General features: G+C 44.3%; 1 protein-coding gene across 3 annotated transcripts in view; it reads right to left on the bottom strand.

Annotated features, from left to right (window-relative positions):
• dync2h1 (dynein cytoplasmic 2 heavy chain 1) overlaps nucleotides 1–27500 on the bottom strand; it is a gene marked incomplete at its 5' end in the record, with an annotated part of 198870 nt that overhangs the window by 141397 nt on the left and 29973 nt on the right. For all 3 annotated transcript variants that reach the window (XM_083636403.1, XM_083636402.1, XM_083636404.1), the window contains 17 exons: nucleotides 1–165; nucleotides 3477–3579; nucleotides 5432–5576; nucleotides 5764–5915; nucleotides 6242–6488; nucleotides 9006–9265; nucleotides 11536–11691; nucleotides 13245–13374; nucleotides 13522–13729; nucleotides 13883–14015; nucleotides 15448–15579; nucleotides 15798–15997; nucleotides 19438–19553; nucleotides 20156–20379; nucleotides 21550–21732; nucleotides 22271–22453; nucleotides 23318–23523. In XM_083636403.1, coding sequence (XP_083492529.1) covers nucleotides 1–165; nucleotides 3477–3579; nucleotides 5432–5576; nucleotides 5764–5915; nucleotides 6242–6488; nucleotides 9006–9265; nucleotides 11536–11691; nucleotides 13245–13374; nucleotides 13522–13729; nucleotides 13883–14015; nucleotides 15448–15579; nucleotides 15798–15997; nucleotides 19438–19553; nucleotides 20156–20379; nucleotides 21550–21732; nucleotides 22271–22453; nucleotides 23318–23523 — 2943 coding nt within the window. The remainder of the gene's footprint in view (nucleotides 166–3476; nucleotides 3580–5431; nucleotides 5577–5763; nucleotides 5916–6241; nucleotides 6489–9005; nucleotides 9266–11535; nucleotides 11692–13244; nucleotides 13375–13521; nucleotides 13730–13882; nucleotides 14016–15447; nucleotides 15580–15797; nucleotides 15998–19437; nucleotides 19554–20155; nucleotides 20380–21549; nucleotides 21733–22270; nucleotides 22454–23317; nucleotides 23524–27500) is intronic.

Here is a 27500-nt window from a genome sequence, read left to right on the forward strand (position 1 = left end):
CGGTCATGTTGTCTAGAGCGTCGGACCCCCAGTCTCCCCTTATGATGGAGGAGAGGATGTTATCAAAGGTGTGGAGGTCTTTGGAGGAAACCAGCCGGTCTCTGAAGAGTCTCCTGGCTTCGTACGCTACCACCTCCAACACACTGTCTGTCACATTAGATTGAGCTGCAGGGGGCAGGAGAGAGACAAAACACACACAATGAGCAGTGAACTTACAGTAAGCAGGAGCAGTAAGCAATAAGCAGTAAGCTCACAAGTGCTCACAAGTCATTTTTTGCAAGTCCAAGTCAAGTCTCAAGTCTCTGAGGGGCAAGTCCAAGTCAAGTCTCAAGTCTCTGAGGGGCAAGTCCAAGTCAAGTCTCAAATCTCTTCTATCATCTGCTCCATGCCATCCGGTCTGCTTAGAACACTGCATAGTTAAAACTAAGGAATTCAAAGCATCTACTATATTATCCTCACTCCTTATCTATTAAAATACATACAAACATACATGCATACATACATAGAAGATGCACAGGCTCAAACAGTTGTACTCACACACACATGCACACTTACACTCTCTCTGTCTCTCTCTCTCACACACACACACACACACGCACACGCACACACACAAAACAAACACATACAAACGCAGTAATTGAGAAAATGTGAAGAGAAGAGGTTGTCACATACCAAATGGAAGGTAATCAGCAAGGAGGGAAAGAGGGAGGAAGAAGTAAGAGTACCGTAAGTAAAAAATGATGAGCGTAGGAAAAGAGAAGTTTGTGTGCATCTCACAAGTTGTAATTAAAACAAATGATTGGACGCACTATCACAGCAGGAACACATTGCGGAGGCAGAGCGAGTGACAGAGGGAGAGATGAAAGGACAGCGAGGGGAGAGGATGATGAAAGAGCGAGAGACAGACGAGTGACAGAGAGGCAGTGAGGGAAGAGAGGAGAGAGAGATCGAACCAAAGAGGAAGTGAGAGGTGGAGACAGGAACTCTGAGCTAAAGGAATACCGGCAGGTAACTAAGACATCGAGTGCTGTCTTTTTGATTCTTGCATCCAAACTGACAATGATTACTGCTTTAAAGGAGGACTTACCCCCTAGATATGTATCAGAACAGTGATTTGAAAATACCTATGGAAAAAACCAAGAAATGACATATACTCTTGTCTATACTAGACTCTTTGGCTGTGTTCAAGTCAAGATTTTTTTTCGGAAATCGACGCCATTACAGTTTGCCTACTGCCTCAAAAATAATTTATTTGAGAGGGGCAATATCTTTATAAATATCAACAACTAGCCAACGCTGGTGGCCTGTTTGGAAACAGCTTTGCTCAAAATGGTTTTAAGTTATATCAATTTGGTAATTCAGTGGCGAACTAGAAATTTAATTATTTTTCTGCATGTATCTCTATGGAAACTACTCAAACTACGTTACGAGAGCAAAGTGACGTGGGCTCGTTACAGCAGCACACCGCACAATACGACAAACCCCCCGTTCTGGGGTAACACAATGCGAGATTTCTCTACGTCATTCCCTCGTCCAAGTTGCCATATAGTCCCTTTTTCATTTTAGTTTGGGGGCTTTTCGTGATTCTTGTTAAAAGTTGTGCAAAAGTTTTCCTCTCAGCGCAGTGCAGGCTGCGCCTCCTCCCTCCTGCCAGACCCCGGCTGGCGAAACAGCCTCCTGCATGGGGCGTTCTGTAACCTCACGGAGCAACAAACAAACACAGACAGAAATAGCTGGTGTGCGATGTTTCTGCTCAATACAGTCTGAGATTGGGTACAGGATTGAGGGAATCCCGCATCTGTTTGCGAAGGTGCGACTGGACAGGACGCTTTTCACAGACGGGCACAGGGCTACTCAGGGCACAGCTGCAGATCTCTCCTCCTCCTCCTCCGCGCATTCAGTCTGTCCAAAATCAATACCGATATAATCTCTGTAGGTAGGAGGGATGCAGGGAAATATATGATAGCCGATGTGTTTAGAGAAGCTTTGTCACGTTGTCACGTCGTAGTATAGCGTTATATTTTACATGTGCGCTGCGATAAGATTTGTTTGCGGAAGGATGAAAGTGAGGCTCTCACTTTGATGCTGGGCTCTTGGAGCTGATTGCTGCAAACACACAATAAACCCCTCCCTCCCTCCGGGCAGTCAGTGCAGCAGCTCTGTGTCCCCAGCGAAAAGGGGCACAGAAGACCACCAGTCGTCCTTGAGAGGATTCCAGCATTCGTTGTCTCTCAACCTAATTATATGGAATTCTGGACAAAATCATATCTAGGCTATAAAAAATAAAAAATAAGATTTACATGAGACCAAATCTCATCATAGGGCCCCTTAGTATGAAAAAGGTTGGGAATGATTTACTTGCTATGTCCTTCCTTTTATGATTATAGTGGCGTTTATTGATAGTATTGTGTTACATAGGAGTTGGTAGGAAAATAACAGGCGATTGTAATAAATTAACAGGTCAAGTGACATCATGGGAATAGGCTTGGAGTTGTGAGGAGCCGAAAGGGTACAGGGGGAGTAGGGGAGTAACTATCTTGAAATCCCATAGTCTTTGGGGACAACCTGACGTCAGGTTGTACCAAATATCCCATTCATTTGAGAAAAGAAAAAAAAAGCAGCGTTCGACCCTTAGAGGGCGCTTATGCCAGTTATGCTGCTGAAAAATGATACAAATGGTAAAATGGCAACAGTTTGGTGTCAAATGTGGAAATTCTGACCAGAATTCTTCACACATCACCCCCAAAGTCATATATATTGGTTAAAAGCTGAAAAAAAGTGTTTTGGAGGTAAGTTCTCCTTTAAGTTCCTCGGCGGCGGCAACATCATTCTGTGTGTGTGGAGTCACAGGAATAACAGTGGGTCATTCAAACTAAAGCTTCTGCTCTTGTTGGCCTGCAGAAAACATCTGGTCCCAATGAACCCTGACATCTCTCATTTGGGTCTCTTACTTTAGTAGTTGAATAGTCTTTGGTTAGTGACAATCTTTTCTCATGGGGGGGGGGGAGGGGTGACAAAAAAGAAACAGTGATCTCAAATATTCGGCAGACCTAGGACCAGTGGCGGGGGTAGGATTATTTTGGTTGGGGGCCAGCACAGCTAATTGTATTCACATAACGAAGAAGCGGGGCTAGGAGAAAAAATTATGTTAAATTGAATGAAGTACTACTGTGTTTGTCCCGAATGAGTCGTTTATTTGTGGAAAAACTTGACACAAGCTGATAACACATACAGTACATTCAGGGCAGGAAGCTTCACTTTCATCCAAAGCCAAGTCAGTCAATTTTAGAATAGAAAAAAATTAAGTACATTTCACACCCAGCATGCAAGAGAGATGTATGTATGCGTGCCTGCGTGCGCGCGTGTGTGCGCGTGTGTCCGCGCACATGTGTGTGTGTGTGTGTGTGTGTGTGTGCGTGTGTGTGTGCGCGCGTGTGTGTGTGTGCGTGCGTCTAGACGTATGTGTGTTTGGTTACCTGCAGTGAGATCGTATCGCAGCAGGCTGAGAACCCACTGTGTGAGGATGCAGGGGGTGAACAGGTAGTGGTTGTGGTCATCCACTGTAAACTTAGCTTTCACCTGAGAGGAAAAGGACACAACACACACACACACACACACATGGCACGGGACACAAAATTGAGATATCAAAATTCTAAAGAACGTCACATTATTCATTACTTGAAATTGTCAAGCATTGTATGATTATGAGAGACACCAAACAAGCTTCTGGACCCATTTCCATGAAGTTAAACTAAAAAAAGTGTGCTGTGATATGATAATTCAATTAACTTTTAATTAATTGCACGCTCATTTCTAGTTTAAAAACCATGGGCAGGCTTTGTTGGGGGGGGTGACCAAACTCATGCCAACACATGGCTAGCACGCTCAACTGGCTCAAGACAATGTTCTTGTCATCATCAGTGACGTCACTCAAGCGATTGTGACAATGGGCCCTATTCTCCCACAGGCCTTCGGCGCTAAAACGGGCCTTAAACGCAAAAAAACGTGCCTTGCGCCTGTTTTGGGACGATATCAATATGGCTTTACGCTGCCAAATGCGCTTTAGGCCGAATGGGCGTGGCGCAGTCCCAGAATGGGCCAAAGTGGGCGTGTCGGCGCTAAATACCTATCTTCCGAGCTGGCGTTAATTTAGCGCCTTGCGCCTTTGAAAAGCAGGCCTATTCCTCCCCTCTCTCCTCTGTCACCCTTACCTGTGTCACTCTCTCCCTCTCTCCTACTGACAGGAGCAGGCATTGGTGTGCGTTTACCAGTTTATTGTGAAATAAATCCTTCCGCGTTGAGTTACTGTCACAAGCCTGTGTGACAACGCGTCCAGCCTGGGTAAAACAACTCCGTGTACCGCTTTGAGGCTGCAGGCAGTCTGACAGGCACAATACGACTGTCTCTCTCTGACTGCCTGTGAATGCCCCAGCATGCAATTGGGTACTCAATTTCGCTACTAAATAGCAACTAAATGAGGCGAAATAGATATAAAAGGTCGATCTAAAATAATGTGTAATGGTAACACAGCCTGCAATTGTAGAACATTTCAATATTGGACCAAATAAATAATCGAAATTAAAACACCACCCTAAGTGAAACATATATGTCCTCCTGGGCCTATATATATCCTTTGTCGATTTAACGTCATTTAGATAAGTGTCAGAGGAACGCGCTTCAGAACGCGCTTCTACTGTCATGTGCTATACTGTGATGTCCGCTCCAATAACTTTGCCCAACTTCACATTTAGTTTTACAATAAAAACACATTTATGCAATGACTTTACATAATGTAGGGTATATTTATGTGCATCATTCTACCTGCAGCAGGGGAGAGAAAACGATATCATTCTGAACAAACTTTCACCAATATAAAATTAATCTCATCATATAGGGATAGGCTATATTTTTGTAGCTGATGCCTTTAGAACATTATTTTCACTTTGATCTTGCTATAGTGTAGCGTATTTACATGCTTGCAGTATTGAAACTGCAGTTAGATTGGTTTGAGAAGCATAATAATATGGAATAATAGCCTATAATGCAGACAGACAGACTGGATGAAGGGAGGGGGGGGGGGGGCAGAGCGTTTGGCTTTCGTCTGGTTTTGCGGGATCACTGGAATTGGAGCTAAAAAGGCAAGCGTGCGATTCGTTTATTGCACTTATCCAATGAGCATGACGGTGCATAATTTTACGCCTAAAAGGCGTGGTTGTAATGCTTTGGGCTGCATCTAGCGCCAGCACGACGATATCAAGTGCGCCTTTCCACGCCCACTGCTTTGCGCTGCGGCTGGCGCTCGGCCTAGAAACTGCGCCGCTGCAACGATAGAGCCCAATGTCTACGTGAGTGTCTGTCAGTGTGAAGGCCGAAAATATGTACAATATTTCTGGAGAGCCTTTCCATTCTAATTCTCTGACTTGGCTTGTACCTGTTCATAGACCTGCACCAGAGATCCAGCTAGCTGGTGTGTCTTCCCCGTGCTGGCCCAGGCCGCCTGGGTGCCCAGGCCATGCTGGAGAACTGGCTGCAGGTATGCCGAGTAGATGGTCTGCAGCTGCTCCCTGTCTGGATAACTGGAGAGGAGGCAGAAGAGGAGAGGGGGCGGGGCAGAGCGATGGAAGAAGAGGGGGAGTGGATAGAATCGGTAGGTGAGAAAAAACAAACAGATACGGTAAGGGAAACAGATTGAACTGTGCATGTATTCAATTATGTGTAATTGCATGCTGTTGTTTTGTAGTACGGCCACTCTGCTGCACTCACTCTATGGTGCAGATGCGTACTATAGAGGAGAAGCGGGTGGTGAGGTTGTGTCTGCCCACAGCACCCCCTGGTGACATGGAGGCCACCACCTGGATGTTCTCCAGACCCACCCACTCCAGATTTTCATCATAGAATCCCTGATATGTCAACACCTGGAAGAGAGAGGGAGAGAGAGAGAGAGAGAATCATGTCTTGTATTGTGTATTATTAGCAGTGTATGTTCCTCATCATCACTGTAGATATGGGTGGCTCTCTATCAACCACCATTTTATTCAAACTAGTCCATACACGGGGATGTGCATGACACAACTTGCAAAAAATTTCAAAAATGCTACTAAAAGGCTTTAAAAAAATCAATATATATATATATATATACTGTATATAGCTTTTTTGGTTGCTAAAAGAACTTACCTCTTAGATGTACTGTACATATGAAAAACTTCAACTGGTTTGAGCACTACCTGTACCTCTTCTTTACCTGTTGCAGGAAGGCAATGAGGTTGCTGGTGCCCCATTTGTCCGGTTTGGGCAGGTTGATGTCTTTGAGGTAGAGCAGCAGGCTCTCGCAGTCCTTGGGCCTGTAGGCCCGGCCGGTGTTGGAGCTGAGCAGCAGACAGGTCTGGCTGAGCTTCTGCAGGACGTGGCGGGAGGTGGTCTGAGCACTGCAGTGAACCACGGCCACCTGGGTGGAGCGCAGCCGAGAGAAGGCGTAGCGCAGGAGCATGCTATACAGGGAACAACACAATGTAAGAGAAGGTGTAGCGCAGGAGCATGCTATACAGGGAACAACACAATGTAAGAGAAGGTGTAGCGCAGGAGCATGCTATACAGGGAACAACACAATGTAAGAGAAGGTGTAGCGCAGGAGCATGCTATACAGGGAACAACACAATGTAAGAGAAGGCGTAGCACAGGAGCATGCTATACAGGGAACAACACAATGTAAGAGAAGGCGTAGTGCAGGAGCATGCTATACAGGGAACAACACAATGTAAGAGAAGGTGTAGCGCAGGAGCTTGCTTCAGCTCTTCAAGAAAGGCGGTCGCACATCCATCTGGCGCTGTATTGACAGCATAGCCACTTGCGTTTGTTGACGAGCTAGTTTGCAACGGGGCGCTGCGCACGTGGCGACTCGGCAGAGGGGGGTAGATGGTCTTTTGGAATCTGTACATATTGCAACAAATGTATATGTATTGTATAATATTGAAGTGTGCCTTTATTACTTTTCAAACTAGTAATTACTATAATTCTGAAGTGTGCCTTTATTACTACTTTCAAACTAGTAATGATGTTGTAATAACCACTACTCCTGATGTAAACCAAAGTGCCCTTCTGGGACATGTATTAAAGATGATTGATTGATTGATTGATATACAGGGAAGAATACAGTGTAGGACATGTTTGGCAGAGATGTTCAGATGCAGACACCCACATGCACAGACATTTTGAAAGATGAGTTGAGGTGTGAGACAGGATTGTATGATCCAATAGTTCCTTCTACATGTCTAAATGTTGCAGCTTACTGTACATACTGTACATCTCTATTTCATGTAAGGATAGCAGCATGGTATCAGGGCAGCAAGAGAGGATGAGAGGAGGAGATGAGTGTTGCTCTGTATTTAACAAGGGGGCCTTTAGGGACCCAGAGAATAATGTTTATCAGAACAGAGCCACAGGCAAAGGGAAACATTTTGTGAGGGCACAAACGGAGAGAGAATACTTGGAAAGTAAGTGGTGTGTCTGTGTCTGCGTGTGTGTGTCTGCGTGTCTGTGTGTCTGTGTGTGTGTGTGTGTGTGTGCATGTTATGCGTATGTGTGTGTAATTATTAGGAGCTGTTCTCTTATCAGAGGAATGAGCTGACTGCTCGGCACAGTGACCTTTCAGGCGAGGCGAGGCAAGACGACAGAATGAGAAAAGTCGAGGAGAGCGAGGCTCAACTGGAGCGTAAAAGACAAAGTGAGAGAAGCCTCTGCCAGCCCCGTGGGGAGGGAAGCAATTACTGTTGAGGAAACTAGTCTGTCTACACATACACACAAGTGTGTGCATGCACACGCACACACACACACACATGCACGCACACACACATGCAGGCACGTACGCACGCGCGTGCACACTCAGACCCTGATCATCGCTAACTTGTCTGCGTCTTTCCAAGAAAGTCACTCTGAATACATACAACATACTGTAAATTATTATTACTGATTATTACTTTTTTTTTTTTTTTTTTAAGTATGTTTATTCATTTTTTAGCCATCAGAGGGGCAAATAGCCATCAAAGAATGCAATAACAAATAATATGCCCTCCGTCCCCAGCCACCCACAACACAACACATACAATCTATTACTGATTATTACTTAACGATAGCAGCTGTGTTACTGTACATGTGTTACTGTGTTACAAATGTGTAAATTTAAGTGAGCCTGTGTTCTTGTTCATAATAACCGCCTGCATACATACATGTACATATAGATACATACACATACATACATACTAGGGCTGGGCAATATAATCGATACGGCAATATATCGCGATATTTTATTTCCCGATACTGTATCGATACTTGGGCGCCAAGTATCGCGATATTAAAAAAATAAATAATAAATGCAGGCCATGCCATGCCAGGCCTCTGCATCTGGTGATTCCCACCCCTAATCGATACTGTATCGATATTTCCCATATCGATGCGTTCAGTAACACTCAACACTCAGTAGTTTTGACTAAATTTGTCCACTAACTTATCAGTATAACGTGATGTACATATTATTACACTACCTGGGTGGTACACAGTGTGTTGTATCTTTAGCTCTATTATTTAATTTTGAGTAAATTCTGTAGAATATCACAATATATCGCAATATGTATCGCATCGAAATATATCGTGATACAATCGTATCGTGACCCAAGTATCGTGATACGTATCGTATCGTGAAATCCTTGCCAATACCCAGCCCTAATACATACATAGATACATACATACATACATACATGTCTGTTCGACTGTGTGTGTGTGTGTGTGTGTGTGTGTGTGTGTGTGTGTGTGTGTGTGTGTGTGCGTGTGCGTGCGTGCGTGCGTGTGCACACGTGTGCGTTCACAGTATTTTCCACTATATCAGCATTCTGGACATAATGTTAAGGCAAACAACAGATGACTGAATATGATTATAATTAAATGGCAACAATAGCCAATGAGCTGCACTGTGTGTTTGTGTATGCTTCTACATCGTGTGTGCATTTATTTACCCCTTCCCGCAGCCCTCTGGCCCCACCACCATGAAGGGCTGTCTGTGCGGCGCGCTGAGCCACTGGGAGAAGCAGTGCAGGCCTCTCTGCATGTCCGGTGTCTGGATGACAGGCAGCGTGTGTGTGTGAGAGAGCTGCTCCAGAGAGAGGCCGTCAGGCCGCTGGAGGGTGTAGGCAGCCAGACGGCCGCTGCCCGGGTCAAAGTAGGTATCAAGTGGTTTCCTCTGGTCTGGTGGGCTCTCCCTGGCCCAGCTCAGCAACTGCAGGGAGCACACAGCCACACAGATATAAACACACAGATATAAACACACTAGGGGTGTCACGATATTTCGTCGCACGATATATCGCGATATCAAAACGTCACGATATGCGTATCGTCAGAAAAAAATGATATCGTAAAAAAATCGTTTTTTTGCTCCTGAATAATAATAGAACAAATTTAGCAGAATCAACATGCATGAGTGAGGGGGTAGACTACTACTGGCATGGCAAAACAAGGGGTACATAAGATTACATAAGTTTAGGGACCATTGAGCATGAGTTATTTAAGAAATAGATTGTATACTTTATTTTTCTTTCACCATGCAACAAACATTTAGTTTGTGACAGTGTGACACATTCTATTGCAAGAGAAGCATTATCTTCCATGTTGTTTTCTAGTTATTATAATAACAATTTCCAAAAACAGCATTTGTTTTGTATTTTGTGTATTTCAAATGAAAGACTATTTTTCCAGTATTTTCCCAGGGCTCCCTTGAAAAGAGGTTTAGATTTCAACGGGACTCACATGGTTAAATAAATGATAAATAAATACATAACAATTATTTACTTTTGGTAAAAAAAATATTGTTAAAATATCGTATCGTATCGTTATCGTGAACCCAATATAGTGTATCGTATCGTATCGTATTGTGAAATTAGTGTATCGTGACACCCCTAAAACACACAGATATAAACACACAGAAAAAAACATGAGGAATGACACATTGTGCTGCAGAGGAGCAGCAGCCATTGCAGAGGTCCCCCATCAAGCGTCTATCCTGCTGCGTTAGATGGCTGCTGCATAGAGCCGAGTTGACATGTAGCAAAACTCCTGAGTGCAAGCTGAGAAGAGAATTCCAAATATGTTCTCTCTTACAAGGAAAATACTACAGCGTGGCAAGTAACACACTTGTGGTAAAAAATACGATATATATACGATATATATATCTATATATATATCTATATCTATATATATATATACGATATATATGTATGTATATATATATATATATATACGATATATACGATATATATGTCATACTATAGTATGACATATAATGGATATACATGTGTTTCAGTTTCATTAACTGATTTTGTGATTGAATAAGTAATTGCCTATATAGTCTGGTGTAGTGCTTAAAGGGATATGCCAACTTTTTAGGAGTTTAGGCCATTTGCGATATTGTCTATATTAAAACTAGAACGTACATGGCTGTGGTAGAGCCCTCAAATGCTAATAACTTAGCGCTAACAATGGCAGTCAATGGGACATTTGCCTACTTCGGTTCAGTCGCCCAAAATGCACATTCAAACCATAAACACTCTCATGTGACTTGTGGACTCACCACGTGATGAAATAATAATCCAAAGTTACGCTGTGGCAAACGAGGAAGTAACTACAGTTATACACTCCTGTTAGTTCGGTTACTCTTTGTTTTGTTCTCGGTCTGGATTTACTACTAAAATGACCGTTTGACGTAACTTTGGATTATTATTTCATCATGTGGTGAGTACATCAGTCACAACATGTACATGTGAGTGTTTATGGCGCTGTTTGAATGTGCATTTTGGGCGACTGAACCGAAGTAGGCAAATGTCCCATTGACTGCCATTGTTAGCGCTAAGCTATTAGCATTTGAGGGCTCTACCACAGCTTGTACTGCACGCAGATGGGAAATAAAGCCATCTAGTTTTAATATAGACAATATGGCAAATGACCTAAACTCCCAAAAAGTTGGCGTATCCCTTTAATATCATTGCCCCTCTAGTAGTCTGAAATCACAAATTACATTCCCTAGTGGCCACTAGGGGTGTCAAAAATAATCGATTATAAGATGCATCGCGATGCGGACGTGCACGATTCTGCATCGATTCCCAAATGTCAAAAATCGATTATTAAAAAATAAATAATAATAATAATAATTAAATAATCAAATAAAATATAATGGAAGTACATGCAGTTGTTTATTTTAATTATGGATCATAATACAATGCAATTCCAAATGCACTTTTATTTTAAAAGTAGCCACACAGTGAGAAAAAAGAAAGTGAGAAAAAATAAATCATGTATTGCGGAAAAAAGTGATGCATCGATTTAAGATGCATCGAGATGCATCGAGATGCATCGATAATCGTACTCGAATCGAATCGTAGCCCTCTGAATCGTAATCGAATCGAATCGTGAGGCCAGTGAAGATTCACAGCCCTAGTGGCCACAGGTTTGACATGCACCCTCAGCCCATACAGAAACCACAGAGGTCCTCCTCACCTCCTTGGCAAACTCCTGTCGTGTTTTGAGGTGCAGGTTTCCTCCCAGACCCCTGAGAAGACTGACGATAAACTGGCCTCTCTCTGTCACAGCGCTGAGGTGGGACAGACCATTCAACACTGTACCCACCAGACTGGTCTCCACCACAAAGTCATTCTGGTGAAAGCGAGAGAGAGAGAGAGAGAGAGAGAGAGAGAGAGGGGAGAGAAAAAAGAAAAACTATTGTCAGATCACTAGTATCACTGTTATGCCAAGATCAGACGACACACTATTTATTTATTTATTTCACAATGTCGCAGTGTCAGAATAGGCAATCATTCTTCCATAAATTTGGGATGTCTCTTGGCCGGTAGAGTGGCGGCACTACAAGTCTGATTCTGACCAGGACTTCGGGAACAACCCGCACGCTACAAGTCCATTTTCTCATGCAGTGAAAAACAATCATAATTGATAAGCTCATGGAGCGAAAAGAGCAATGTCACTCAGCCGCACGGGCAGGCAAGACAGACAGCACAGCGCTGGAACATTTGACCCATCCTCTACTAGGAACCTTCCTAGATAGATAGATAGATAGATAGATAGATAGATAGATAGATAGATAGATAGATAGATAGATACGGTAGATAGATAGATAGTTTTTATTTCTGTGTCATGCCATTTCTGGCCCATCCCACATGGGATTACAAGACACCAAATTATATATAAACATAATCATAACATAACATCCGGTTGTACAAACAAAATAAATAAAGTATATAATATATACACATATGCATGACATATACATACACATATACACACTTACTGTACATACATACACTTTTTTTTTTTTTTTTTTTTTTTCTTCTTTTCCTTGTCTTACATTGCCTTTTCCTGATAAAGAGCTTTTTTTCTCATGTCCCAGGCTTTTTCCAAATAACACGCCAGTCCAAAAGTTTCATATGTAAACAACCAACTCAAATTATATGCATCATCATTATTAAGAAAATCAAACTCTGTTTTTATTTTACTGAACAAAATATAGCGCGGTTCACTGTAAAAAGGACAATAAAAAACAAAATGAAACTCATTTTCTATGTCATTTAAACAACACATTGGACACACCCGCTCTTCTTCTTCCAATCTGACATACCGTCCAGTTTCGATCATAAGCGGTAAAATACCAGATCTCAGCTGGGCACATAAAGCTCTCTGCTTTTTTGAACTGCTAGAACTAGGTGCAGTGGGCAGCCGCAGTGGGCAGCCACAGTGCAGCGCCCGGGGACCAACTCCAGTTATTTTTGCCATTGCCTTGGTCAGGCGCACTGACAGGAGTCAAAACCCTAACATACACGTCTTTAGGTGGTGGGAGGAAACCAGAGCACCCGGAGAAAACAAACACAAACACGGGGAGAACATGCAAACACCACACAGGAAGGACCTGGGACGGACCGGGGGTTCGAACCCGGCACCTTCTTGCTCTGAGGCAACAGTGTTAACCACTGAGCCTAATAACTAACTGAGGACTAATAACTGAGTCCTAGACTAGTAATCCTGTAATTTGTCAAAATTCTTATTTGACGGTTAACAGCAAATTATTAACACCTCTCGCAACATTCAATCCCTACTGAAGGCCACAGCCTGAAGCTCAAAGTTTGTTTCAACTTCAGTATACTGAAACAGCCTACTACTGATCAGGATGAAATGCACACACACAGGACACCTGTTACCTGTTTGAGGACCCAGTCCAGAGCTCGGTGAAAATAGTCTCCCAGCCAGCTTTCTAGGTTACTTCGACACTCTTCAGGCTGACCTCTCAACCAAGACTTCACCAAGGCACCCACATCAGTGTCCTCATCACTGCAGATAGAGGGACAGAAAGGGAGGCACAAGGAGAGAGAGAGAGAGAGAGAGAGAGAGACAGAGTGAGTGTGAGTGAGTGAGTGAGTGAGTGAGTGAGAGTGTGAGCGAGCGAGGGGCACACACACATGCACCCTAAACCCTCACCTGAGAAATATCATTCCCATGCGGGATATGGTGGCCGGCGAGGCACAGCTGAGGTCGTGAGTCTCAAACAGGAAGTTGACGTTTGGTCCAAACTGGATGCGTTCTCCGCTGGGCATGGTCAGCAGCCGGTTGTCATCCAGCACAGAGTTCAGACTCTCGATCCACTCCGGGTCGATGTCTCCGTCACACACGATCCACGAGCTCACCTCTGGAAAACACAAAGGTGTATAATGTACCGTCACTCCCCCCAAAAGAATCAATCCAAGCCAACCGCTGTCTGCTTTCACAGGCAGAACTAGTTGATCAAGTTGCTTGGGTTGTGGGTACAGTTAAATCAACATGGGGTGGTGTGTCTCCTTACCCTGTGGTTCTCTGACCACATGCCTGGCACTGTGTGTGAGGACGCCATCAGCCCACTCCCTGGTGTCCATGTCTATGTGGCCCAGCAGCTGCTGCCTGGGCATGGCCTTGGGGTTCATGGTGTACTGCTTCACCTACAAGAACACAGTGATCATCAGCATTGAGCCAAAACACATCAGAGGTTGATCTTTTAACCTGGACCACAAACTCTTTAAAAATAGGACATTGCGGTACTTAAAATCACATGAACATTTTGTGACGGGATTCTTCTTTAATTTAATTTATGCTTTCTTTTCGTAGTCCTTTATTATGCTAAGTGAGTTTCATGAGATGGTCTATCTACGGACTATGAAAGTAATAAACAACACCGAATGTAATTTCACAAAATACAAATTTGTTTCTCTGAAAATGAGTTTGCTGACATTTAAGTTTTTCAACCGGGGTGGGGGAAGGTCTCTGTAGTCGATACCTCAGCAGTTTGCGTGACAGGGCATTTTACAGATACCACCCATTTAGAAGCTATTATGCCAGAAAAATACACCATGTATTGGAACCCAAAGCAAAAAGTCCCCTGTAGGAGAATCTGTCTCCTACTCACCACTTTGCATGTTCTTTTTTTTCCTCAATATTGTCTCAGACAAGAAGAGAAAAAAGAATGAAAGAAAGAAAGAAAATGTATCCATATATACACTACATTACAATGTGTTTAGCAGCCGCGTGAGGTGCTTATGTGCTGGCCAGAGATGTTTTACATAGGATCCCACGCAAAGGGTCCACGAGAAAGCAGCCAGGGGAGCACCTGTCGCACCTAGCCTCGTCAAGGTAGGCCACAAACGGGTCCCAGATAGCCAAAAATCTCCCAAGTGAGTTAGTCCTCAGGGACCTGAGTCTCCATCCGTACAACTGAGGTCATGTCCATCATCAACCACAGCTGAAAGGGGGGTGGAGAGAGGGACTTCCATTCCTGCAGTATGAGTTCCTTGGCGACAATCGTCCCCTGTAAATTACGTGCTTTGTGTCCTTTGTAATTATGTATGTGACATCTATGGACCAAGTGTCTGTCAATAAAGGTTTGATTGATTGATTGATTGATTGATTGATTGATTGATTGATTGATTGATTGATTGCTGCACAGCCATGGGAAGGAGCAGAGAGGATTCCGAGCAGCAAAAATATTTTGGCCGAGAATCCAGACAGTGAAGGGCAAAACCAAAAAGCATGGGACAGTGTGCCCTCCGACACCCGACACCTATCACATAGTGGTGAGACAGAAGAATACATCTTGTGTAGCCTATGCTTGGAATAATGAAGATGGTGAACGACATTAAAATAGACCCTTTTCACGGAGGCCATTTTGTGCCGAAAAGGCAGGGTAAACACAGGTGCAAGCGAAACACTAATGATGGTTTCCAACTTCCAATGATTGGAATTTGGAAACTCTCATTAGTGTGTTGCTTGCACCTGTGTTTACCCTGCCTTTTCGGCACAAAATGGCCCCTGTGAAATTGGTCTATTGGATCACCACTTTGCCTCGTCTTACTGCAGGAAAATCGGTCTCCTACTCACCACTTTGCCGGTCTTGCTGAGAGCGGCCCGGAGCATCCTCCAGAGAGTCGACTTCCCCGCTCCGCTGGGCCCTACGATCACCACGCCCATACGCTGCCTCAGCTGCTCGTACAGCTCCAGAGCCTTCTTCAGCTACACAGGGATGGAGACAACAACGTCATCGATTCATCTAACACTCCATCTATCTAGCAAACCATCCAACCATCCATAAGCTGTCTCCATGCCAATGTTCAAGTATATATAGAGTGATCAGAAACTGGCACTGCCTAGGCACCAGTTAAAAGCAGGTTTCCGTGACATATTTGCTTATTGTCATTATGAATAGATAGGTATCCACTGTCCACACACACCTGGCTGGGTATAAGCTCAAGCCGCGCCTCCTTGTAGACTTGATCGAGGGCTTGCATTAAGGTCTGGTCTTCCACATCGGTGAAGTTCACCCCAGAGAAGACGTCTCTGACCAGGGCGTCGAACCTGGAGCTGTCCGCAAACGTCAGCTTGGACATGGTGTTGAGTCTTAACGCCTGCACCACCAGACCGCTCTCCTGGACTGTATGCAGATGGAGAGAGATGGGCCTTATTTCTGTTCTGACTTGCAATCAAATGATTGGATGACAGTGTGAGAGTGCAAAAGAGAAAAGACGAGCTATGGAAAAGTGTACCGGTAAATGCTAATTGACATAAAAAAAGAAAAGCGGTAGAAGGGGAGAGCGGTGAAAATAAAATAAACTCATCGATGGCAGTCTGAAAATACTTCCACAGACTGACATTTATTTATTCGTTTTTGTAATTCTCTAATTTGTTTTGACCCTTTCTTTGACTTTATTACCATTATTTTATCTCTTAAATTATCTGACATGGTTTTAATGTCTGTGGACATTTGTAGAGATTGTTTTTAAAACGAAGCTATACAATTTTTTTTATTAGATTACTGTTTGAAGGTTAGAAGAAGATGAGAACGGGAAGAGAAATGAAGGACACGTAAAAAAAAAAGAGGCAAGGAGAGGAGACAGTAAAATAGAGTATAAGAAATAACATTGGGTGGATGGAGATAAACAAGTGAAGCGGGCACAAAAAAACAAGGTGACAAAAGTTCACTTGGTCAATCGTTACTGCCTTGTTCTTGCACATGGCCTCGTTATAAACGTGCTAATTAGCCAAGCCTGTCATGAGTGAAGAGTTTGTCAATACGTTTGTTCTCGTCTCCAAAGATGCTCGTTGGCCCCCCCGGAGGCACAAATGAGGCACTTTTTTACTGCTGAGATGAACACTTGGCCAGACTACACACAGAACAAAACCTTGGGGACTCATCGACAGACACGAGTGGTGTGTGTGCTTGCGTACGTGCGTGTGTGTGCGTGTGTGTGTGTGTGTGTGTGTGTGCGCGTGTGTGTGAGACAGATAAAGGGGGACGGAGTGAGGGAGACAGATGTGAACGAGAGAGAGGGAAAGGTTCAAGGAGTGAGGAAAAGGGCAGAGAGCGGGGAGAGAAGAGAGAGAGAGACGGGGTGAGACAGAGAGGGCAATGAGTGAGAAAGAGTGGGATGAGAGAGATATCGACAGCCAGGTATCAGAGAGAGAGAGAGAGAGAGAGAGAGAGAGAGAGAGAGAGAGAGAGAGAAAAGGAGGATGAGGAGGGAGTGAAGAGGTAAACAACAGGACAAAGGGACAGAGAGAGAAGTGGGAAGGCAGAGGGAAGCAAAGCAGAGTGGGCGGGGTTTGGGTTAGTGTCAGTTGCTGATGTCAGTATTAGAGGATTTAGAGGGCATGGAGGACAGGTGTATTCACCTTATGTAGCCCCGCCCACTTGACCCAGTTGTGTTACGACTTCCTGTTCAAAACGCTGTCTGTTTTACCTGGTCAAACCTAGTCTGACTCACTGGCTGCTCTTGGGGGTCTGCACTCTGCACACACCTCAAAGCCCCTCAGCAGTGTTGGCCACAGTTAACACAATGAACACAATATAAGTACTGTACTGTCACAGGAAGTGTAAACACAACAGGAAGTAATTGGCTGACCCCTGCGTAGGGGGTCAGTGGGAGAGTGTGGGTCCAATCCATACAGACATTTGATGTTGGAGCGCGTTTATCAAACGTCTTTTCAGAGACATGCACACACATAGACTTCCCAAACATTGTGTGTGTGGCCCTGCTGGGTACACAATAAACACCCCCCCCCAGCTACCCACACCCACACACACCCACGCGCGCACACACACACACACACACACACACACACACACACACACACACACAAAACCACAGGAGTTTTCACTATCTTTGGTATCCCATAATCCTTTGCATTATCTCTCCTTACAACGTTCTATCTCTTAAGTCAGAGCTGAGCGTACTATCAGTGCAGCGGTTTCTGTACTCACGCACTGGGACACATTTTCCACATTTTCTAAAGGATTTACCCTGTTTATATGCTGCTAATGCGCAAGTACAGCATTTTACCTGATCCATCATAGATTGCAGGGGCAGCAGAAGGCTTTACAAACCCAGCAAAGCTAATACGCTTGCTCTGGCTGTTGGTTAGTATGCTGGCTGGCTGCTAAACCTTGTTTGGTAGGGTCACAAGGTAGGTTTTGTAAGTGTGAACTATATAGGATTCGAATTAGACATTTACATGCATTGCAGCCAGGTATGCATAAAATTAAATCTCAAACTTAAAATGTTGTCCCACCATCATCGCACCTAAATTAATAATATAAAACTAAAGCTATATTTAACACATGATTGACTTTTTAATTGACAATGCCAAATAAGGCTGTCAAAAGTATCAATACTATCGATAAGTATTGACATAAAATGGATACAATACTCAATTGCAACAGTATCGATACCAGCAGTTTCTTCCCAACTGCCATCCACCCCTTCAATGAGACCCAAAAGCCTCGACAAATAAGGACTTATCGCCCCCCTCGCCGATGCCCCCCTCGCAGAGCCGGCTTAGTAACGGGCCGGGGTTCCCCCCACGGACATTTCCCTGACCCCCCCCCCCCCCCCCGTCTCTTCTACTATTGATGTGACCGCTGTGCTTGTTTGTAATCTGATTACTTACTGTGGCTATGAAAGTGAATCTTGAAAAACAGTAAACATGCCTCATGAGAACAGCGTAAAATAAAATGGCTAGGAGGGGACTTAAAGTCCCGGGAAACCAAAATCCACAAAAACGTTCTAACTACGGTATGTTATTTAGGGTCTTATGTTAGTAATTGTCTGCCTCCGAAATTATTATACATTACTTTCAACCCAAAGCCTTAAAATCGACACTTTTCTACAAGATTCTACAAGGTACTTCCTCATTGAAGAGAGCAGTGCGCGAGGTGCTAAAATGCAGGAGCTTATGACGTCATAAGCTCTATATAACCTTTGTACACGCGCGCAATCCGCACCCACCCTCCTTTTGTCCGTTCTTTGCCCCCTCAGCGCTTGCTCAGTGTCTGTGTGCTTCTCTCTCTCTCTCTCTCTCTTTCTCTCTCTCTCTCTCTCTCTCGACTAGTGAGAGAGAAGGCAGCATAGCGCTCGACACAGCCTGGTGACGCGAAGTTACTCACACACACACACACACGCAGCAAGTCTCTCTCTCTCCCTCTCCGAGCAACGAACACACGCACACACACACACACGCACGTGTGTGTCTGTGTGTGTGTGTGTGTGTGTGTTCGACACACCACTGATCTCTCTTTCTCCGTTTCCCTCCCCCCCTCTGTCTCGCGCTCTCTCTCTCTCAGAGACCTGCTGCAGACGGGACACGCCCACACAGCCCGCGGGAGAAAATACACTCTAAAAACTAATTGATTCTCATGACTTTTGGCATGCCTGTCAAACCTAAATTTATATACTTTGCAACGTTCATCATCGTTCAAATTTGGCTGGTGGCTTATTAACATAGGGTCCTGTGATGTGATGAACTCAAAATGCTAAATAATAAAGAAATATTTCTGGTTTCCAGGGACTTTAAGTTATCCTTTATTTATTTACTTACTCCTGTTTCTGTCTTGGCTCCTCCTCTGCTGCTGCAGCAGACTGCCACAGCCCTTCAGCACTGTCTTCAGTGCACGCAGACCCCAGTCATAGTGCTGCTGGGGAGTCAACAGCTCCCTGGACACACACACGCACGCACGCACGCACACACACGCACACACACGCGCACAACACAGTCAGTTGGCTGTAGTACTAAGAGGTGAGAGGTAGATAAATTCAAATGAATGCATCCACAACATGTAGTTTGAAAACCTAAACAACTACTGTACACATAGTTACACATAGCCCTGGTTCACACCATAGGCATCGCAGAAGCAGCGCGCTTCACTTCGAGCAGGAGCCTTGCCATTCACACCAGAAGCACTCTCTTTTCCTCAGCGCTGCCCTCCCCCCGCTCACAACTTGCATTGACTTCATGCCTGGCTGCTCTGGTGCAGCGCGCTGCACGCTTGAAAAATAGAACTGAAGCTGAAACTATCGCTGCAGCACGCGTGCAGCGTAGCTTCAGCGTGGCGTGTGGCTGGTGTGCTCGGTCTCGCCTGTTAACAAGAATGCTGAAATGAAACTGCCTTTGCGCTGCGTAACTTCGGCGTATGTTGTGTTTGGGCCGTAAGGTAATAGGTGTACAGGTATATGATAATAAAACACTGACCTACGCACCTGAACCCTGACCCAAACACACACACTTGGTACAAAAATCATTCCTACAGCTCTCCTACCTGGCCAGGTTGAAGATGGCGACTAGTTTGCGTCCCAGTATCTCTCCGTCTTTGAAGCCCTCGGAGTAGAGGATGACCTCAGCGATGAGCTCGTTGTCCGGCCTGCTCATGGCGACGGGCCTGAACAGCTGCTTCAGGTTGTCGGGCAGCTTCTGTCTCCCTCCGTAGCCTTTCCCCGCCGGGTTCAGCGTGATAAACACGCCAGAGTTTGGGTCCAGCGCCACCTGGAGGAGTTCAAATGTTTCAAACCACTGTATGTATCACTAAAATCTTTTCAATCTGTGCAAATTAAGTTGACAGAAAACAACAACAACAAAACATAATCAACTTGTTGTGAACCTGGACACATTTCAGTGCCTGCATGTTTGAATACAAATATTCCCATATTTGGTGCCAGTGCATCAATATCGATAATGTATTGCAAGAGGAAGTATCACAATATTCTTCAGACTTCAGACAGAAGATAATCGGATACAACCTGCCATCCCTCCAGGACCTGCATGCAGCCAGGACACTGAAGCGGTCTCGCAAGATCATGGCTGACCCCTCCCACCCTGGCCACAAACTCTTTAAGACACTCCCCCACGGCAAGAGACTGAGGTCTGCCAAGACCAGAACCACCCGCCACAAGACCAGCTTCTTCCCAACCGCCATCAGCCTCACCAACAAGGCCCGGAAACCCCTTCCGCCAAGGACCTCACCAACAACCCCCCCCCCCACACACACACACACACACAAACTCACTACCTCCTCCCAAACTCAACTGAACTCCCCCCCCCATAAAACTGGAACTCATATCTAATTTAATGCCTGTTTAACTGGAACTGTAAATTCATGTAAATCCCCTGCACATTTAATGCCTATTTAACTTAGCCTGTAAATTTCATGTACATTCAATGTAAACTCTTATTTAACTCCGACTGTAAATTAATGTAAATCCACTGCCTATTTAACGTCTATTTAACTCAGTCTGTAAATCTCATGTAAATTCAACGTAAATTCATATTTATTATCCACAGAACATTTCACCACTCATGTACATATTGTATATATTTACTCGATTTGATTGCACTTGCAACTTTGTGATTGTTTTTAGTTATCTTCCTACTTCTTATCTCTGTATATTGATGTGACCGCTACGCTGCATACAGACACTAAGACAAATTCCTCGTATGTAACTTGCATACTGTGGCAATAAAAGTGATTCTGATTCTGATTCTGATTCTGATATATTCCAGTATCTTTATATTGTTCCACCCCTATAAGTGACTGACTTAAACAGGAGAAGTGAATGAGAAATGGAGTTAGGTGGACAAAAGGGCAGAAAGAAAGCATGAGAAAAAGAGTGAGTGAACATCGACTGAGCATCCCTGCCGACATGAGGGCATGCCCACCTCTTTCCCCAGCAGGTCACAGCTGTGCTTGTGGTGTTTCAGGGAGTCCTGGATGGCCTGGATCTGCATGGAGACGGCAGACAGCACCGCCTCCTCCAGGCGGTTAAACTCGTCAAAGCAGCCCCACGCTCCACACTTCACCAAGCCCACAAAGATACGGCCCATAGACTTCACATCGATACCCTGGAAAACAGATATCAACAACTCAACATAGTTTGTGTTTCCCTTGATGCTCTTCTTCTTCGTGTATGTGTGTGCTTGTGGGTGTGTGTGTGTGTGTGTGTGTGTGTGTGTGTGTGTGCGTGACTGCGTGTGTGATCGCAAGTTGAATGTTCAGAACTCAAGACCAGGACACTGCTCAGTGTGTGTCTTTGTATTTGCACATATGATATGTGTATAGTAACAAGGGGGTAATCAATAATACAAAGTGTCATAAGTATTAGAGGGGAAAACCACAATCTCCAGTATAGATGACAGAAATGAATATGAGTGCTGTGTACAAAACCATTCCAGAAAACACAAATACTTTCATATGTCTATATCAGCCATAATGGCAATATAATGTAATGGCCCATTACCCTGGTTTTTCCTCACACCTTTTCACTACAGAATAAAGAATGAGAAACGATGTTTTTCTTTTGCTATAGTCTGAGTCTAATGTATATAGTCTCACACTTTCATGGATATTTCATATATATTTCATGGATAAGCATCTTTATACCTCATCGCAGTTGAACACCAGCACTTGGCGTCCAAACAGGCCCCCCAGGGCCTTGACTGACTCAGTCTTGCCTGTGCCGGCCGGCCCGTAGGGGTTCCCCCCAAGACCCATCTTCATGGCCTGGGTCAGAGTGAGGTAGCACTTATCAGTCAGCGGTGTGTGCACCAGCTTAGCTGCATTCCCCTAGGAGGCAGGACAGGAGAGAGACAGACAGGACAGATAGAGGCAAAGAGGAGGAGTGAAGCAGGATGGAGTGAGAGGGACAGAGAGGCGTGGAGAGGAAGAGAGGGATGGAGGAGCAGAAGAGAAGCAAGGGGCAAGGGCAAGGAGGAGAACGAGGGAAGGGGAAATAAATATAGAGCAGGCGAGAGAGATGGGGAAGGAAAGTGAGTGAGACTGAGTTTAGCAAGTGTTTTGCAAAGGAACCGCGGTAGGGAAATACACAAGACATATCCAGTAACCATATAAACAGATCCTCATCACTGCATCAACAGTGCCCCCTAGTGGTAAAAAAAAAGAATAAGAAGAAATTCAAGTAAATTCTAGGAACGTAAAGACTGTTTTTGGTGATGCAATAGATGATATACAGTATAGTGTTTTCTCCTACATTCATAATAGCATTTAAGACCACATGGCATTACAGTTCTATTGAAACCCATGCATCTTACATACATGTGAAAAAGTGAACAGTGAGCACACTGCAAAAAATATATACTGTATATAACTTCGGCGCAGGGCACAAACAATATCAAGTCACAGCAGGAAACGCCAGCACACAAAAAACTTTTTTGAAGTTTGAATACCTGTAGTCTGGGTAGGGCAGCAGCACAGCACAAACAGTTTTGGCACACAGGCCTTCCTCAGTGTGTTCCTCAACACTGCTGCTGCCCTACCCAGACTACAGGTATTAAAACTTCAAAGATACTTTTTTGTGTGCTGGCGTTTCCTGCTGTGACATCTTACATACATGTACCTGGATTGCAATTTTGTAGTGTTTGTCTGGTCCCCCGTATAAGAGGTGTGTGTGTAATATGCACGCTTACACACCTGGTATTCATATGTGTAGCTGAACTGTGCATCAACCATATGTATGTTGCAGCATTTGTCTGGTCCCATGTAGAAGCGGAGCTGCTTCCTCCAGGCCCAGGCATCGCTACTGCTGACTCCTGTCTGGCTCAGATGTTTCACCACACTGATGTTATGGATGATGTCCAGGATCAAGGCCTTCAGCTTCAGCTGCAGGACACTGGACCCTATACATGCACGCACGCGCGCGCACGCACGCACGCACACACACACACACACACACACACACACACACACACACACACACACACACACACACACACACACACACACACACACACACACACACACACACACACACACACACACACACACACACACACACACACACACACACACACACACACACACACACACACACACACAGGATAGCATGGTTGAAAAGATAATAAAAAGACCAAACAAAGATACCCTTTGAATGCCATATACAGTATTTGAGAGGGGGAAATATTATTCACCATACGGTACAAACAGAAGAAGAGAAGCACACAGGGCCATACAAAGGTTGCATCCCAGAAGACTAAACACAAACTTCTATAGTCCTGTTGGTTCAGTCAGTGGCCTAAAGCGCAAACTCAAATATTCACATCATATGTTCAAATTCAGCTCATAACCTGTTACATGTAATTATCTCTCTCTCTCTCTCTCTCTCTCTCTCTCCTTAGTCAGCTACATAAGATGCATTAATAAAACGCATTGGACTCTCTGGATCTGTGTGTGACGATTTTTTTCAGATGACGGATTAAAAATACGAACAAAACGTAGCCTACTCAGCTGTTCAAAACACAAGTTATCCGCCACTAAAGACCTTAATTCTCTCTGTTTTCTGACAGCTATTTAAATTCAGTTGGGTCAAGATCTGTATCGTTCATGTTATTCGACGTGCTTCAGTCGCCTGCCTGTCTCTGTGCTCTATGCTTGGTAAAGTTGGAAATATATGACAGATTCACACTTCCAAAGCGACGCTTCCCTAGATAGACAACGATGCATTTTGCAACTTCTTTTGTTGTTTTATTGCGGAATTACCGCCGCCTTCTGGAGAGAAATCTGACTAATTGACTGAATCATGTAAACCCGGGTTTTTCCTATTGTCGGATTATTAAAGTGCATGTAAACGCAGAAATCAGATTATTGCCATAAACTGATTATTCTCAGTTATCCGTTTATTGTTTGCATGTAAACGCACTCATTGTGTTGTGTTTCTGAGCCAGAGAGCACAGCCGCTCAAATTAAGCCCAGGGTCATTAGATGAGCCGGGAAGCTACTCCTTTAGCTGCTTGTCTTTGATTAGACCAGAGGCTTTCAAAAGGCTCTTTCACACCGGCCTTGAAAGCCGAAAAATGCACGGAAAATAGGATTCGCGCCTCCGATGTGAAAGTCGTGAACGCGCTTTGGTGGACAATTGTTTTACGCCTTTTGTCCCGCCACGGTAGGTAGTCACAGCGGCGGGTTACCTGGCAACCCGCCTCCATTTGAAAGCGTCGTCGCAGCAAGCCGGAAAACGTGGAATGGTCAGCTCATTCATAAAAAATTACAGGGGATACCTTATGTATCAAGAAAGTGCAGGAGTGAAAGTAAAAAAAAGTAGCCTATACAATCATGACTGCAGGGACGCCAGGAGGAATGCTCCATGCGGTTAGGCTTTATGCTCAAACGATTTTGACATTAGTAGGTAAAATTAACGGATATAATAATAAGCTTCAGAGGGCTATAGCTGTCTGTGGCGATTTGGACTGAGGTTATTCCCTCTCGAAATCAGCTCTGTGCATTCCCTTACAAAAACTACTAACGTTAAGTAGTCATGTGCATTTATAGCCTATACTATTCCCCCGACGAACGTTATGCAGACTGCAGCTGTTTGATATGCGGGCGGTCGTGTATCGTTCCACCTATCCTCCCTGCTCAGCGGACTAGGAGAAGGAGGGAAGTCTTGGTTGTTGAATTTCGTTCATCATACAGTAGCCTAGGCTACACTAACCTATGAAAATATTCATTTGGGCTAGGAGGAGCTGGAAATCCCTCCGCATATCGATCTGCCCGCCCACCATATGATGCGAGTGCACATATCCTCCCTGCTCAGCGGACTAGGAGAAGGAGGGAAGTCTTGTTGTTGAATGAATTCGTTCATCATACAGTAGCCTAGGCTACACTAACCTATGAAAATATTCATTTGGGCTAGGAGGAGCTGGAAATCCCTCCGCTCGCCTTTCAATCCGGGAGCAGGGGATTTCACCTGAAAGTACACAGCAGCACGGGAATGTGGCCGTGCTGCTTGGCTCTGTGTGAAAGCAATTTCTGTGGCGAGGGTGCGGGCTTTACGGGACTCATAAACGGCAATTTTTGCGCGATCTGTGTGTGAAAGAGCCTGTGTAAGCCACAGTGTTCCAGAGCACTGACAGGGAGGCACCTGGCCAATCCCAGCGCTTGACTGCTGCGTAGGCGGGCACAAAGGCGTGGTCTGCCCAAAACCGCAGTGGGTTCCGTAATAACGCATTGCAGAGCACTAACAGGAAGACTACTTACAGCATTTTCTCTTATGCCACCAGTAACAAAAAAAAGAAAATCAAAGCAGCTCTTGATGGTTTTAAGGCATGTTACTTATATTGTGAAACCATAGAAAACATGAAGTGTTAGTGATTCCACTCTGGCTAGGCAGATTCTCTTGATATGTGTCTCTTCAACAATGGACTAAGAATGTGTATCACCACTGACGGTCCTTCCTTGGATGGGTTTGCATGTACTAGTCCAGTGATACTCAACTGGCGGCCCGCGGGCCACACAGGGGGCACCCGCGGGCCACATGTGGAATTGCAGTGCACCTGAACGCACATGCAAGATACCCGCTGAATAAGTGTCCAAATGTTCATGTAATTCTGGCCAATACTCACACTTCTGTTATAGCATTTCAGTCTGGAATATGGAATATCTTTCAATAATCTATGATTTAAATTGTCAAATAATGCCGTCTGCTCGCTACCCAGGCACTTATGTATGTACTTAACCTAAGTAACTATCCGGTGTGCACAACATTGTCAGACTAAACTCCGTCTGACACCTACAATCCGCTACAGAAAAATGTATATTGATTATTTATTAACTGGCCCCTGGCCTTCTATCATTTCACGAAAGTGGCCCCCGGGCAAAGCAAGTTGAGTATCCCTGTACTAGTCTATTTCTGCTTGGATGCTTTGCCCACACCAGCCCACACACACAACAACAGAGACAGCCCATCAGGCCCTGTGTCACACACAAGATATACATCAGTGAGAGGTTAGTCATTACTAGCTTCAGCAGAGTCAAAATGAGCCTGCCAGATGTACACTATCCTTCAGTCTGCTCTCTGAACCAAAGAGCAGATAGCTTCCACTGACTCCTCTGCCAGCTTTGATGCCCCATCTATTTAGACTGGCTCGTTAGATTGTCCTTCCAGCTATTACTTTAGCTGCAGCTTTTATATAAGTACTGCCACTCTGCAGCCTGCCCTGTTGTTTTAATTAAGGGAGCCAGTTATTTAGTGAAACCTTATCATGTAAATTACTAATTGGCATGTGGTCAATATCATAATACCATAACACTGTCATGATGAAATGTCTGAGATTAAAAAAAAAAAAAAGTAAAATCACAAGGTACATGGTAAAAAAAGGTTGTTTTATACTTCCATTATTTTCGCATTTGTCTTAGAAATGTGGAATTTTACAGCAATGTCCTGTGAAATGATGCCACTGCCAAGGTCATAGAGGAGCTTCCAATCTCATGCATGAATCAGAATCCAAATAAATTATGATTTCCAAATACTATGAAATAAGATACACACAGCTAGAGCTGCAACGATTAATCGATTCGTCGATCGACAGAAAATTAATCGACAACTATTTTGATAATCGATTACCGTAATCGTTTTGAGTACAATTTTAAGAGAAATTGTCTAAATTATTTGATTCCAGCTTGTTAAATGCGACTATTTTCTGGTTTCTTACTCCTATATGACAGTAAACTGATATTATCTTTGAGTTGGGGACAAAACAAGACATTTGAGGGCGTCATCTTGGGCTTTGGGAAACACTGATCGTCATTTGCCACCATTCTCTGACATTTTATAGACCAAAGAACTACCGTAATCGATTAATCGAAGAAATAACAGACA

The sequence above is a fragment of the Poromitra crassiceps genome, assembly GCF_964638095.1.
Source record: "Poromitra crassiceps genome assembly, chromosome: 5".
NCBI classification, from domain to species: Eukaryota; Metazoa; Chordata; class Actinopteri; order Beryciformes; family Melamphaidae; genus Poromitra; species Poromitra crassiceps.